Raw genomic sequence first — 14,654 nt, 5'->3', positions numbered from 1 at the left:
CTTCTTGCTACCAGGGACAAATTCTGGTATCCAAACTAGGTCATTCACAATCAGCTTGTACACATCAACACTGCCTTACTTGGGGTTGCATAACAGGAATTCTGAATCACTCACTGTTCCCTGTTTATTATGGTAAAGTAATGGGTGTAAAGTATGTTTAATTTCCAAGATAATAGCCAGTACAGTAAGTCATGGCAGGACAGTGCCAGGAATAGTTGGAAGAAAAGGGTGGAATTCAGAAAATAAAGGAAGTTGCAAATTGGTTTTTTGCAGCAGCTTCACATGAAATATAGGTTATTTTGGTGGTATTGTGAAGTCAGAAGGAGATGAGTCAGGAATCATTTAATCATCTGGCTGAATTGTTGATTCAGACCACCCAGTCTGAAGTATTCATTACAGGCTACTCATTGCAACCAATAACTTCAATATTGCCTATCAGGGACTAGGGACAAAGCATTATGTGTCTGCCTCATTTGATATTTTCTTCTTGCTTTCAGGCCAAGGAGGAACTAGAAGTTGAATTCAAATTGGAGGTTGCGTAAGTGATAAAGAGATTATTCTAAAAATCATTATTTTATAATGATTATAATAATCATTGCTTGCAAAAATCATTATTGATAAAACAAAAAAAGCAGTATTAGAAGTCATGCTTTGAGTATTCCCCTAAAAAAGTTCCAGCCTTCTCCTACATTATTGCTGCAGTCCCCAACACCTGATGGATTAGCTTGTTCTGTAGCTTAGCTGCCCTCAATGATGCACCTACCAGTTACCCAGAGAACTTCCACATCCCTGGAAGTGTTCTAGGTCATGCTGGATGGAGCTTTGAGCAACCTAGTCTAGTGGAAGTTATCCCTGCCCATGACAAGGGATTGCAACTAGATGACTTTTAAGATCCCTTCCAACCCAAACTATTCTATGATTTATCTACCTGGGGACATTTCAGAAGGCTTTCTGAGTGTGTGAGCATTCCTGCCTATCAATTTTTCCTTGCCTTTTTCAGGTTATATTTGACACAGTTTTAGCGTTGAAACATCCTAGTTAGGATTTCAGTGTATCTCCAATTCCTTCAGTTTTCCCTTGCAGTACTCTTTGAACCCTAGTAATTGTGTTTTATTTCTGCTTAACACAATCACAAGGGATGGGAACTCTTGTAAGGATGTAAGGCTCCTTCTCCAGCATGGTCAGCCTGCCACCCATGAATCACCCTGTTTGTCTCTGTGTTGCCACAAGATAACTAAGGCATGGCAGAAATAAAGTGACTAGCTAAGGCCAGCTCTCATACTATTGGAGAGCCAAGGCCAGAAGTCAGGTTGCTCCACACCATCTCCTTCATTCACTTGAATGATCTGGAAAGCTTTTGGGGTTTTTTCCCATGTAATTGGTACTGGCTGCCCTGTGCCACTTTGAAACAGGCTCCCCAGGGAAGTGGTCACAGCACCAAGCCTGACAGAGTTCAGGAAGCATTTGGACAATGCTCTTGGGAACATGGTGTTATTCTTGGTGTTCTACTATGCAGGCCAGGAGTTGAACTTGGTGTGGATCCTCATGGGTCCCTTGCAACTCAGAATATTTGCATGCCAGCAAATAGAACTGTCTTCCCAACAAGGACATGCTGAAATACATTTATTTCGCAGGTTACAGTGAGAAGAATTTGACTGCCTAACAGGAGATTCCATTATAGATGATTATGAGATTGCACTGTAAAAAAATAACCATGTTTCATTTCACATTGTTCAGCTTTGGTACAGAGATGAGTCTCCTCAGAGCAGTGCTCATTCCATTCCATGCAAGCAAGGAAAGGAGCTTGTTACATGCTGCCTGGGGTCCCCTCAGACTGTTGGTTTTTAAGTGGGAAGAAAGGGCAACATCCTGGGTAAAGATGAGTGGGATTTGTTTGACTTAAAAAAAATCCATGTTTTTAATTTTGTTTCCCAGATCTGGTCCTCATGAAATGATTGCTAGCAATGGAGTGCTGGTGGTATGTGTCTTTCACAAGATATTTTCTATAAGTGATTCCTCAATGTAAAGGGAAAGGAGGGTGGGGGTCAAAGAAGCCAGTAGGCCAGTTCTTTCTCTTTTTTTTTTTTCCTTTTTCCTATTTAGATACATTCAGAATGGGACATTTTATTTACCTGTATCCCATTTGTCCTATAGTTCCCTATTTCTGATTTTTCCTATACTTCACCACACCACACACACACACACACACACACACACACACACACACACACACACACACAAAAAAAATTTTTCTCTGGTACTAGTACTTCAAAAAGTGTACTGCTGTCTATCAGAACACAATGATAAAAAGGCTGTGAAGTCACTTATTAATAATCTACCCCACCCTTTCCTTCCCTTGGATATGAGTAAGTGGGTAAGTTCTACATGAAAATACTGACTTGTCAAAAACACATTATGTTGAAGAAGAGTGAGCACCATAAAAAAAAAATCAACCCCCAAAATGCTAAAAGAAATATTTCTTCAGAAAACCCTTCCTACTCCTGACTCTTGATCTCTCAGTGACATATCTTTATTTATTTCCTAGTTTAACCCTTTTTATTTATGGTACTATCATGAAAATGGTCCTGATTTTCTTCCTTTGTATATTCCTCTCACTGTGCTCAATCTTAAGTCATTGTCACATATGTGATTCCTGCAACTCCCTCCAAAGCTTTTCCTTTTCTTTAGTCAGCAGCTAATGGGAAAAAGCCCAGAGACACCAGGGAATTCAGAACTCCAAGTGACTCCAAGCTGAGGGGTCCACAGCTCCCTATAATGAGGATGGGATGGGATGATCTTTCTCACAAAATCCTGCAATCTGTCTTTCACAGTGTCGTGAACTTTGCTGCTTGGAAGTTGAAGTGGCAGAGAAGACAAAGCAAAAATCAAGTAAGGTTATTGCTTTGTCATTGCTTTACCAGTAGCTGCATGCTTACTTATGAGAAGGTGTCCCTTCCATATAATGTGTTAGTGAAATAAATAGTGCTGACAGTGTTTAGTGGAGTTTATGTCAGGTAAACACATTAGGCTGTTATAGACTCCAATGACCTCATCTAGGTATATGTTAACAAGGCCTATTAAAAGCACAATCAAGTTGAAATCCCAGTTCTATATCACAGCAGGAATATTCAGAGTCCCTTTTCTATCAGAAAAGTATCCACTTTGCTCTTTTCCCTGTAGTGCCAGCACTTTGCCCTGGGCAAAACTATGCCACCCGCACCCCACTTTTAATCAAGCTAGCACATTTTTCTGCCTAGTCATATTAATCTTTGTTTTGCCACTTTAGAGAAGGAGCTTTCCCTGACTGTGAAGGGCTCCTTTGAGGGGACACAGGATATCGTGCTGGGCCCCAACGGAGTGGTCAGCCCAGCGTGTCCCACCGAGTTCCACTACATCAAGTACGCGGAGCCAACGCTGGACGTCATGCTGCCAAAGAAGAGGCGCTACCACCCTGTATGATGGACAGGCCTCAGGGGGGGAGGGATTTTGAGTGGCTCTCAAGAAAGTGGGAGGAAGGAGAGAGGGTAAACCCGTTCCTGGTTGTGTCCTAAAGCATGTTGTTTTCCCAGTGGTCCTGTAGGTACAGCACAGAGACAGGCTCCCCAGTGGTGATGCTGAACTCGCTGCCCATGGGAAGGAAAACAACCATTGCAGAGGTAAGCATCCATTCCAGGTGTTGGTAATAAAGGGTCACTCACATAGAAACCATTCCACGTAAGGTTGTCCTAGATGGCCACTAAGAGTGTCAGAAACATTCTGATTTTCTATTAGACTTTGAGAAAACAGGAGCTTTGTTTCTCCAGATGTTTTCTCCACAGAGACAGGTTGTCCCTGTATTAATCTCCATTATGTGCCAGTAGCAGAGACAGAGACTTAAAGGATATAAGAAAACACCATACTTCCTTTAGAACACCTCTCCCTGTTTACCCAAAGACTCACTGACTCCCCCTACGCTTAGGGTCCAAATTGAAAGTTGCTCCTCAGGCTCAAAATAGGAAAACATCAATAAACCTGTCCTTAGTCAACCATATATTTAAGAGGACAATATATTGAAGTATGCTGAAAATATTATTCATAGGGTGCATATTTTAAATAATATAATGAGAATATTGATTTTAAAGAGCCACTAAGATATCCTGTCAGAACAAAGCACATTTTATAACTTAATATGAAGATTGAAATAATGATTTTTAAGAGAGGATAAAGTGTGGGCAGAAGCAAATGCAGACTTTGAGTCTCTTCACTGTGAGACTATGCCAGGATGTCAAAGATGTGCTGTATACTAGAGCGTAAAGAATGGGAAACACACAAAAATGGTAATTCGGGATGCTGCAGAAAGCTTATGAGTTGTACAGGAAATGGGACCTGTTGTGTGAGTCTCAGAAACCTCTTTTACCAGGCTGCTTAATGGCTTCTTCAGCCTGGGAGGATTTAGGATCTGTAGGTAGGGATGTTCCACTAACAATAAGTGAATGCTATTGGAAATATATGCCAAAATCTCAGACATTTAAGTTTGTAATTGCCAGACCTTGCTGGGTTATAAATCAAGCTCTGACCCCAACACAAAAAAAGGGAAAACAGAAAATCTAAAATTTAAAAATTACGTTCTTGCTTTCCAGGAGAAAAGATTTGACTTGAATGTGACAGCAAAAACTTGGTAAGAGATTTTGTTTTATTCCTTTATAGTTGGTTCATTGATTTTGATATTGTTTTAGCCACATGGAAATGACACAAGCAAGCATTCTCAGTCTGAAAACTAGAATGTGTTTATAATAAAACATAAAATACATGCATAACATATAATACATAATTAGCCTTAGGAAGATTTGGCTTCAATCCATCCATAAAGCATTAAATAATCATGTGTTTATTTCAGCATTCTCCCTTTCCTTCTGACCACAGAATATTTTCTTTTGTCTATGTCAGTCTCTGAAATTCATAAAAACAACAAAACTAGCTGACAATGACAAAAAAGAATAGTCAGATGTAAACATTTAGTTTAATCCGGAATTAAGAATTATTTTTTGCTTTACTGTCAATATTCAGTGGGGATGAACCTTGTATTCTGTTAAGTCCAGATATACTATCTATTGAGTAGAAACTAAGGTAAACAGGTTAACTTGTGTTTGACATCTGTAGACATGCTCCTTAATACTCATCAGTAAACATGGAGATACTTCAGGTTATCCATAGCTATATGGAACACATACAACTGGCAAACTGGTATTTTTGTGTGTATGTCTGACTAAGAAGTAAAAGGAAAAGAATAATTCTGAATTAAAAGCACAGTTTTCTGTCATTAATTTCAAAACAGCAAGTGGTCAATTTTAACAGGAAAATCAATGTTATATCACAACAGGAAAAACAACTTCTGCTTATTTATTTTATTTTCAGAGAACTTCAGAAACTGTTTGTTTGGATCTTGATTTACAATATAAACTGGCTTTTGCAGCTCCACCTAACTCAATTCCCATTGTGTGAATTAATTTACAAATAAGGTTATAATAGTTTATCCATACTTGATTTTATCCAAATCTGGTGATGGAGAAAGATCATAATTAAATTTCTTTACTAGTTTCATAGACATTATGGACCCAGTAGAAGAGTGAGGTTCTGTCACTGGAAGAAAAAGCAAACCCCTGGCACTTGGCAATGTAGCTCTGACCTGACCATGACCATCTCTTGCCTATTGATGTCTTGTAGGAGCAGGACAGGAAGAACCAGGAGGGAGATTAGTGAGTAGAAGAGAAAAAAAGCCCAGGGAAATAAACTACAATTGTGGGGCCTTAAGCAATGACTTACTCAATTTCAAAATAGACTCCAGTGAAATCTTCCTCCGGGAGAAGATGTGCCTTGCAATTTTTGAGTCAAGGTTGATGTGGAACAGAACTTCTAGCGTTGGCCCTGAAACAGCCTGTGCACGTGTGGACACAACAGAGCAGCAGGGGTGAATCCTGCTGCTCCCAGTGCCCCTTCTCTGCCCATCCAGGGGCTGGATGTCACCGAGGTCTCTCCAGCCAGCTGGGCTCCGCGGCCACCCTCCCCAGGGTGCTCACCGCTAGAGGGGGGTGCGTTCCCACTCCAGCTCCTCAAAAGGAGAGTTTTCATTCACATTGAATGTGCCAGCCTTTGAAAATTGGGCGTCATTTTCAGATTTTGAATGAGAAAATAATCTGTGAAATGGGAATCTATACTTTCACTTTTGGCCATTTCCATGGATTTTCTAAGCTTGTCAATCTTTCAGTTGTAGAGTATTTATTTAAATATTTTTTATTTATAAATACTATAAATTGTTTCTTCCAATTAGCAATAATTAGGAATAATGCCACTAGTTAGTCTTACTAATTGACATGAGTTTCATGCTTTTAAAAATTGTAAAATTATTCTCTCTTGCTCCTGTCATGTTGCATCATCCTGTTTGAAGGGAAGGGTGCTGTAGATTATCTTTGATCGTTGTCCTAAGATTGATATGGGTGTGTTAATATTTAATATATGTGTCTGTTTTTATCTTAGTAATTGTTCATGCCACCAAGACCTGGACATGCGCTTTGGGTTTAACTTATGTTCTGAAGAGATGGCTTTCCTGGGCAAAAGAAAGAGATATGTAGCAAGTGCTCTCAAAAATGTTTTTCACCTACCACATGATCTGCAGGATCAAGAAGTACGTGTGTGCTGAGGGGATAGAATCTCTAGTGCTTTCATGTACTTCTGCAAATGAGTGGTCAGAACACAGGCCACACCTACCTGTTGTGCAGGTACCAGCCAGTGCATGTGTCTGAAGTACATTTGCTTCTGCTGCCAAGGTTTGTTATTGAAGACTCCAGGTGCAGTCACCATCCTTCATTACTATCAATTTGGAATTTTTCATAGTTGAGCTGTGTTCATTCCTGCCAGGCTGAGCTGTCACTGCCTTGGTTCAGAAATACTGAGTACGCTCCACAGCAGAGATTTTTTTCCCCTTATTCCAGTTTCACTACTTTGTGAGAGTTTTGGACAAACATCTTTGAGTGCTTCTTATATCTTCTGTTTCTTGCAGTTTTGAAATTCCTTAAAATAATGTAATTTATTTTAAAATAACTTCAAGATACTGAAGAATAGCAGCATTGCTGAGGGTAGCTGGACAGTAGCTGTGAACTGAGTGTATTTCTTCATGGGATTGGCATGCAGATTTTCATACAGAAGTAGTCAATGTGTGAAATAAGAGTGGTGGATAATACATTATTGCTTCCACAGAAGGTTTCTTCTTGTTCATCTGTGCCTGTATTTGCCTTAGAGATGAGCAAGAGCCCATGTTTGTCCAAAGGGAAAAAAGTGGCAGTAGCAGTTGTTGCTGAGTTTTGGAGTCTTTCCTTCTGAAAAGGGACCTGGGCTCTGAGATCAGGACGTGGGCTGATGGTCACCTGTGGTGCCCAGACGCCATGGCAGTGTGGGCTGCAATGCTGAATGCTGTCAGTGTGACTGTCCCACCCCTCTGCCCAACAGGTGCCCGTCGTGGCTATCATCACCACAGGCGGAGGACTGAAGTCAATGACAGGCTTGTACGGCAGCCTCATGGGACTCAAGAAGTTGAATCTCCTGGACTGTATAACATACATCAGCGGGCTGTCCGGCACCACCTGGTAAGCCAGCTCGAGCAGGAGGCCTGACCAGCCCCTCTGAGGCTCACACTGCTGCAGAGAGTAGCTTCTAAAAGCAGACAAGATCAGGAGATTTTCTTCAAACATCACATAAACAAGTTTCTCAGTAACAGGCCATTAAGTACTAGCTTGATTTAGTGCACACTTTTTTCTATAAGCAGCTCTTTACTGTGCTTATCAGCTCCACATGTGCAGGAGTTAAATGTGCTTATGACAATTACACTCAAGATGCTTTCTAGGTAGTTACTGTGGATGTAACTGTGGATGCCCATAGCATCAGGCCTCTTCCTTTCTCCACTGAATCCCAGCTGTTGTGGTCCCATTAGCTTCTGATATTGCCTGTGATTTCTAGCTGGAAAAAACTGCTGGACAGTGCACATGGACCACTGAAACCTGCCAGTTTTGTGTTTCCCTGGGCAGTGTTATTCCCTGCTTATACACCAAAAAAAAAAAAAAAAAAAAAAAAAAAAGGTTAAGAACATAAAAACCCCACCTCATTCTTCAGTGCCATTTTTAAAAACAGTCATAGAAACTCTGAAGTGTTCATTCTCCTAGATGGAGCAGCTAAACCAGAGTGTGTGAGAGCAAAATGGAATCCCTAAATGTAAACCTCTGTTCTGAAAGCACAAAATTTCCAGTCTTTTTTTGCTCCTTTTAACTTCTGCTGTCTGCATTGTCTTTCTCCAGGACCATGGCCAACTTATACAGAGATGCCTACTGGTCACAGAAGGACCTGGACTCACACATTGGTGAAGCCCAAAAACAAGCAACAAAATGCAAGATGGGCTGTTTCTCGATGGATCGCATGAAGTACTACAACAAGCAGCTTTGCCAGCGGAAAGAAGAGGGATACAGGACATCATTTATAGATCTTTGGGGTCTCATGATTGAGTACTTACTAAATGATGGGGTATGATGTCTATTCCATTTCTTAAAGAACCACGTGTTTTTCCCTTAGTGGATGGAGAGGAAACTAGGCCATCATTTCAGAGAATGTCCCTCAAAGCAGAGGGGAATTCTCTGTGTTAACAAAATAGCACATTGTAGTGGTTTTGGTTTGCCCAGTCACAGACGTGAGCAGAAATAATTGTCTCTCTCCTCATCTTTTTGTGAATCCATGCACAAAGCCAGGCTGGAGCCTGGGAGCCTGCTCTGTGATGGTTGATGGGGGTACCTGCAGTGGTCTGTGTGGTGGAGCTGCCAGGGTGTGTCCTGCATGCTGGGGGTGGAGCTGCCCAGCTCCTCCCACACCAGGGCCAATGAATTCACCATGTGCTCCTCTCATGTTAACACTTTTCCTTCAAAACCAGAAAGACCCCCACAAGCTCTCAGATCAGCAAGAAGCACTGTGTGATGGCCAGAACCCACTGCCCATCTATGTGTCAGTCTGCGTCCGGGACAGTTACAGCACCAATGATTTCAAAGGTAAGGATGTTTTTTTCAGATCCTCTGAGGCTAAAATTGGCAGCTGAATTCCTGTCACCACTCTTCTCTTCTTGGTAGCACTTGGAGAAAACAGTCCTGATGTGTTGTTATTTGGAGAAATAACCATTGCCCCCATACCTTACAATTTTAATACAAGGGTTTTGGGGAGCAGCATTTCCCTGTCTCAACATGCACAGTAGAAATTCTGCCAGAAAAGCCATTTTGAGAGATATTGGAATTATTCAATAATTGCTTTTTCTCAATGGCCAGTTATTATTTCAGTATGAAGAATGACCACATAGTTATGGTAGAGTTTGGGAAGGCTCCCAACTGAATCTGTTGCTTTTCTCGTTGTTTTGTTTGTTTGTGTTTCTTTCCTATGGAGGATCAAAAGGAGGAGAAGGGGAAGAAAAAAATTCAGATCAAATTTTTTATTGTTGAGTCAAGAAAATGAAGCATTTCTGAAATGAAAATGAAATTATAGTCCACGACATTTCTATCCCAGTTTTCAGTCACACTGCAGTTATATCAGACAACTGCACTTCACTTGGAGAGGATCTCCGAGAAAGTCAAGAGCTAGTCCTGTTTCCATTAGTACCACACAGAGAGAGTATGATTGGTCTCTTACAGAAAAAATAATTTCTGAGGAGCTGTGTATCCATCTTTGTACACAAAAAATTATTTAGGGAAGATAAGTTAACTGCATTGGTGAAGTGCTGGTCACCTGGACATGGTGTGCCGAAGGGCATGGCAAAACTAACTAGGTGCTGGAAAACCCTGGACTGGTGTGAGCACACGGGGTGTGCAAGGCTGGAGCCTTGCCATGTGTGCCACTTGTGCCACCAGCAGCACCACCATGACCAGCACAACTGCTCCTGCCTCCTCATCGCCACCGTGCCCAAGCTCAGACGCCTCCCTGGAGATGTGCGTTTGAGAGGGAGGCTTTGCAAAGGCAGCATATTAAACGTAACGCAGACCAATGTCTGCCCAAGCTTCCCCTCTCCCCACACCTGTCTGGGAGCCCTCTGAGTGTCCCGTTGTGGCTGTATTGCAGAGTGGGTGGAGTTCACTCCCTACGAGGTGGGACTGCTGAAGTACGGCGCGTTTGTTCGCACGGAGCACTTCGGAAGCGAGTTCTTCATGGGCCGCATGTTAAAAAAGCTCCCCGAGTCCCGCATCTGCTACCTTCAAGGTGATGTATGCTGGTGTCCTGGCACACAGGCACTTTGGAGGGCTGCAAGGCTGTTAACCCGTGGGCACATAGTTCTGTCCTAACATGCTGAACACTGGGAAATGGGAGTGGTAGTTTGCCCAAAAGAATACAGTAAAAAAACACGCATCTTTTTTTAGTTTCTTGCCACTGTCTTGGTAGATGGGTTGTCTGTGTCTTAGAGATGAAATACATGAAGATCCTTAATTCTTTCATTGTAATAGCTCCCACTTTTTTGCTTATTCTTCTGATTCCTCTCTGAATACACTCCAACCTAAGTCCAATTGTGATAGTCAGGTTCAAATTTACAATGACTGGTGATATAGTGGCACTCTGTTTCGTCAACAAAGCCACCAGTGCCCCTGAGATGAGGCAGAGAGGGGTAATCCTGGATGGAGAAAAGAGTGCACAGTGGAGCTGGAGCCCACTGCATGTGTGAGCCTTTACAAACTGTGGTGTGAGATCTTGTCTTACAAACAAACATCTGAAAAGCCAGTTCATCCCCTTGTGAAACAATTCAGGGTGTTTGAAAGAGTTACTGATCAGAGTAAGTGCAGAAAAAGACAAGCTGGAGAAAGGAAGAGGGGGATGGAAATTATGTGTTTGTGGTGTATGTGTTATCTGAATTCTTTGTTTTGCCTCTTGAGCAAATGTATCTCTTTTTCTCCTTGCCTCACATTCTTTGCTCTCTTTACCACGTGGCAGAGCCATTTAATAGGATAGGCACAAAGTTGGTGGTAGTTGGTGATGTGAATCAATGACATAGAAAGTTAAGAGGAATTTAATAGCATCGAAGTTTAGAAATATTTGCATTAAGCACATTAAAAAATTAAGTCAGGAGGTCAAAATATGTTTGTTAACATATTTTCTTGTTAAAATGTTTTCTTGTTAAAATATGTCCTTGTTAAAATATGTCCTTGTGTTCACCAATTCCTTTTACAGGTATGTGGAGCAGTATATTTTCTGTGAACCTTTTGCAAATATGGGGACTGTCCCACAGTTCAGAGGACTTCTGGAAGAGATGGACACAAGACAGAATTGATGAAGTTGGTGAGAAATTACTAAGCCTTTCATTTATGGTTATTTATTTTCCTGTGTGGCTTTTGGCATCATCTTGTCAGCTTTGCTGAAGCTGGCATCCTAGGATCTTACGAAGAGATAGTGACTTCACCTCACACTGAATAGTGTAAGAGGAAGAGGGTAATCAGGGAAAAGCTGCAGTAATTACAACATTTCCTAAAGCTCTACTGGTTCTTCAGAGGAAGTTTTAGAGGGTCAGACATTTCTCAGGAAGTGTTCTGGCATTGCAGCTCTCACTTAGCTATACAGAACCAAGAGCAGAGAATATGGTACTTTTTACTGCCTATGAGGAGAATAAGCATTAATATCATCTGGTTAATCAATGTTTCCTGGGTTTTTATTTTACCACTCAGTACAGTAATTACTGCATTGTATTCATACTGACACAAAGATAAATGAGGCCCAGAAGGTATTTTCTGAAGCAATACAGAAACTGTGATTTTATTGCTAAATCACTTGATACGATAGTAACTATAATTACAGACATCCTGAAAAATACAGAAATACAATGTGCAATCGTGGAAACCACCAAGTCTCTCCTGCTCCACTGTCAGCCTCTCAGGCTGGCAAAGCACATTGTCATTGCTGGAAACCACACCTTGTGCCATATTTCTGCTTTTCACCCACGAGCCATCTACCCACCTCCTAAACGATCCGTAGTTCCTGAATATGAATGTATGCCCCAGGTTTCCCTGGGGTGCTCTCACTCTGCTGACTAAGCATAAGCTCATGTAGCCATGAGTGATGATTGGGTTGCAGCTGTCACTGTTGCAATGGACCCTGTGGTTGTTGTTGTTGCCTGTCTGACTGAGCAGTAGCATATTCATCAGCCCCATTTTCTCCATGCTTGCATCTGTTTCATGTTATCTTCCTGTGACGATATTTAAGTTCTGACAGAAGATTTTCTGAATTACCTAATTTCCTTAAGGTACCCTTTTTCCATGACTAAATATTGCTTCTGATGAACTGTCTTCAGCCCAAAGCTCAAGACCATCAGCAGAGCTTTGTCCAGCAGCCATTCCTTTCCCTCAGAAGAGTTTGTGTGTGTTTAGGGAATCATCCCAGAATAGCCCCTGAGAACTCCTTTGTACCAGGGCAGCCAGGAAGGAACATAAGTAACCAAGCAGTTACAGGTTTTTCTCCCCTGCTCTAGATGAAGACCCGGTGCTGCCCACAAGACCCCACGAGCTGAGGACCCGCATGTACACCCCCCCTGGCCCCCTGTCCAGCGCCCTTCGGGGAGCGCTGACCGACCGCTTCTCCGTGGCCCAGCACCACAACTTCCTCAAGGGCTACCAGCTGCATAACAACTACATGGAGAACGAGCACTTCTGTCGCTGGAAAGGTGATGATGGCCACTCGTGTCCAACTGGCATCCTTTTCAGGGGGTTTGGGGCTGGGGAAAATAGGAAAGAAGCCGGTCAGACTTGGCAGGGGATAAAAATCCTCCCAAGAGAACATTTCTTTTCTGAATAGAGAGAAGACACTAAGACTTCAGTGTTGTCAGGTATTGAAGACTTAATGTTTGTATTTGTTTGCTTCAGCTGAGACCTCTGTAGTCCAGACTGAGGTGGTAGACTTGAAGGTGACAGAACCAAATTTAAAGTGGCAGAGAGCAGAGTGAACATAGGAGAAAGCTTAATTTGGCAAGATTATACTTCTAACTTCAGATGCAGCTGAAATATCCAAGAAAATATCACCTGTGAGAGAAAACTGGAAATGAATGGGGGTTTCTAGTCCAAACAAGAGGGGACTGAGTGGGAAGCCGAAGTCCAAATGTAGAAAGGATTGAAAATACTTTGTTCTCCAAAACAATGACAGATAGAAGATAAAACAATTACTGAAATTAAGCAAGGCAGATTTAAGCTAATTATTAGACGTAGCTTATTGGCACTAATAGATGTGCCATGCTAATGCAGTATATTGCCTGGAAACTCAACACTGATTTTTCAGAACAGGAACTTAGGTGTTTTGCAGTCCTTCTCATGCCTGTTTCATGATCTAGTAGTGTGGCAATTAAATTAAATCAGGCCTCTGGAGTGATCATTTGCACCTTATACTTCTTTTTCCAGTCAAAATATCCACAGATCTATTCTTATTCAAAAAATATTTTCCTTTTAGACACTGTGTTAGACTCACGTCCCAACCAGCTGATGCAAAATCCTGATCAGCTGGGCATGATAGATGCTGGATTTTTCATCAATACCAGCAGTGCACCACTTTTAAGGCCACAGAGGGAAGTGGATGTCATCATCTATCTAAGTTATACTACTGGATCACATACCTCGGTAAGGATGTTCTTGTTACCATGTGTTGTGTCTCCTTTTACTTGTAAATGCCCAGCCTGAAGCATCCAGAGCTGCTGGTTTTTTTCAGCTGTTTGGTTTATAACACCTGCATTCCCCTATATTTTTCACTGTAGTGATTAATACTGGTCCTATTTCTTCCTGCCATTCCTGGACTCTTTCTTGCTGGTTTATGAACATGTTAAATTATTCAAGGGAGTGTCAGCATGGTCTTTTCTACAATAATGGGAGGAACCTCTTCTGCGTTAGACTGAGTCAAGCAGGCTTCCAGACTGTGCACAGGAATATTCATAAAGATGAGGAAGTTATTTCTTCTGACTTAGGATATAAAAAGGATTGATTGAAATTAGCAGCAGATCCTTTCTGGGCTGAAAAATAAGACACTACAAGTAAAATTCAGTGATGAGCATCTTCCTGCAGAAAAATTAGCTTTATCTCCATTTTGTGGAGATAAAGTTAATTAGCTGTCTATAAAAGCTGTCAGAAAAAAAGTTTGGATCTTTTACCCATCTGTATGTTGGATAAGACAGATGTAATGAAGTTTTATTTCAGCCTCATTCATTGTCTAGATAAAACTTATAAAAGAAAGCTGCTACAATTTTAAGTACTTTAGTAGAAACCTTTTTCTTCTTGATAGTGTTTGCTATTAGATGGTGCAGAGTAAATAATAGAGTGCATATTATTACGTGATCTTATATTAAATATTTCAGGGAAAATATATAGCATAGCCTAATATTTCACATTTTCTCAGTAAAATATTAATCTCAATTAACACTGTGTCATAATGACTGCACAGGCAGAGATAAAATTGCACATTCCAACTTAACTTTCTTATCTCCTGGCTTCCAAGCAGATAAGATACCTTAAACATTTTCTTGCTGGGCTTTCTTTCTCTGGTTAATTCTATACAATGCATTAACACAGGCTCTTTCATTTGCTGAAACTAATGTTTTACCCTAAACTTCCGCAAATTCCTTTAATTTTTTTTAAAAAGCT

At 41.2% G+C, this 14,654-nt stretch overlaps 2 protein-coding genes across 2 annotated transcripts in view; one reads left to right on the top strand and one right to left on the bottom strand.

Moving 5' to 3' along the window:
• Positions 1-14,654, bottom strand: part of MAPKBP1 (mitogen-activated protein kinase binding protein 1) — a 529,170-nt gene that overhangs the window by 148,949 nt on the left and 365,567 nt on the right. The window lies entirely within an intron of this gene.
• The window catches only part of LOC103826978 (uncharacterized), a 52,433-nt gene that overhangs the window by 14,926 nt on the left and 22,853 nt on the right, over positions 1-14,654 (top strand). Inside the window, 14 exon segments of the mRNA XM_050975847.1 lie at positions 498-538; positions 1,936-1,978; positions 2,832-2,889; positions 3,287-3,453; positions 3,570-3,656; positions 4,620-4,657; positions 6,514-6,661; positions 7,483-7,619; positions 8,325-8,547; positions 8,948-9,062; positions 10,117-10,254; positions 11,215-11,322; positions 12,506-12,697; positions 13,474-13,640. Of these exon segments, the coding sequence (XP_050831804.1) occupies positions 498-538; positions 1,936-1,978; positions 2,832-2,889; positions 3,287-3,453; positions 3,570-3,656; positions 4,620-4,657; positions 6,514-6,661; positions 7,483-7,619; positions 8,325-8,547; positions 8,948-9,062; positions 10,117-10,254; positions 11,215-11,322; positions 12,506-12,697; positions 13,474-13,640 (1,662 nt within the window).

Source organism: Serinus canaria, chromosome 5 (genome assembly GCF_022539315.1).
Source record: "Serinus canaria isolate serCan28SL12 chromosome 5, serCan2020, whole genome shotgun sequence".
NCBI lineage: Eukaryota > Metazoa > Chordata > Aves > Passeriformes > Fringillidae > Serinus > Serinus canaria.
Note: the sequence above shows the minus strand (reverse complement) of the source record. Positions and strands in the feature narration are given on the sequence as shown.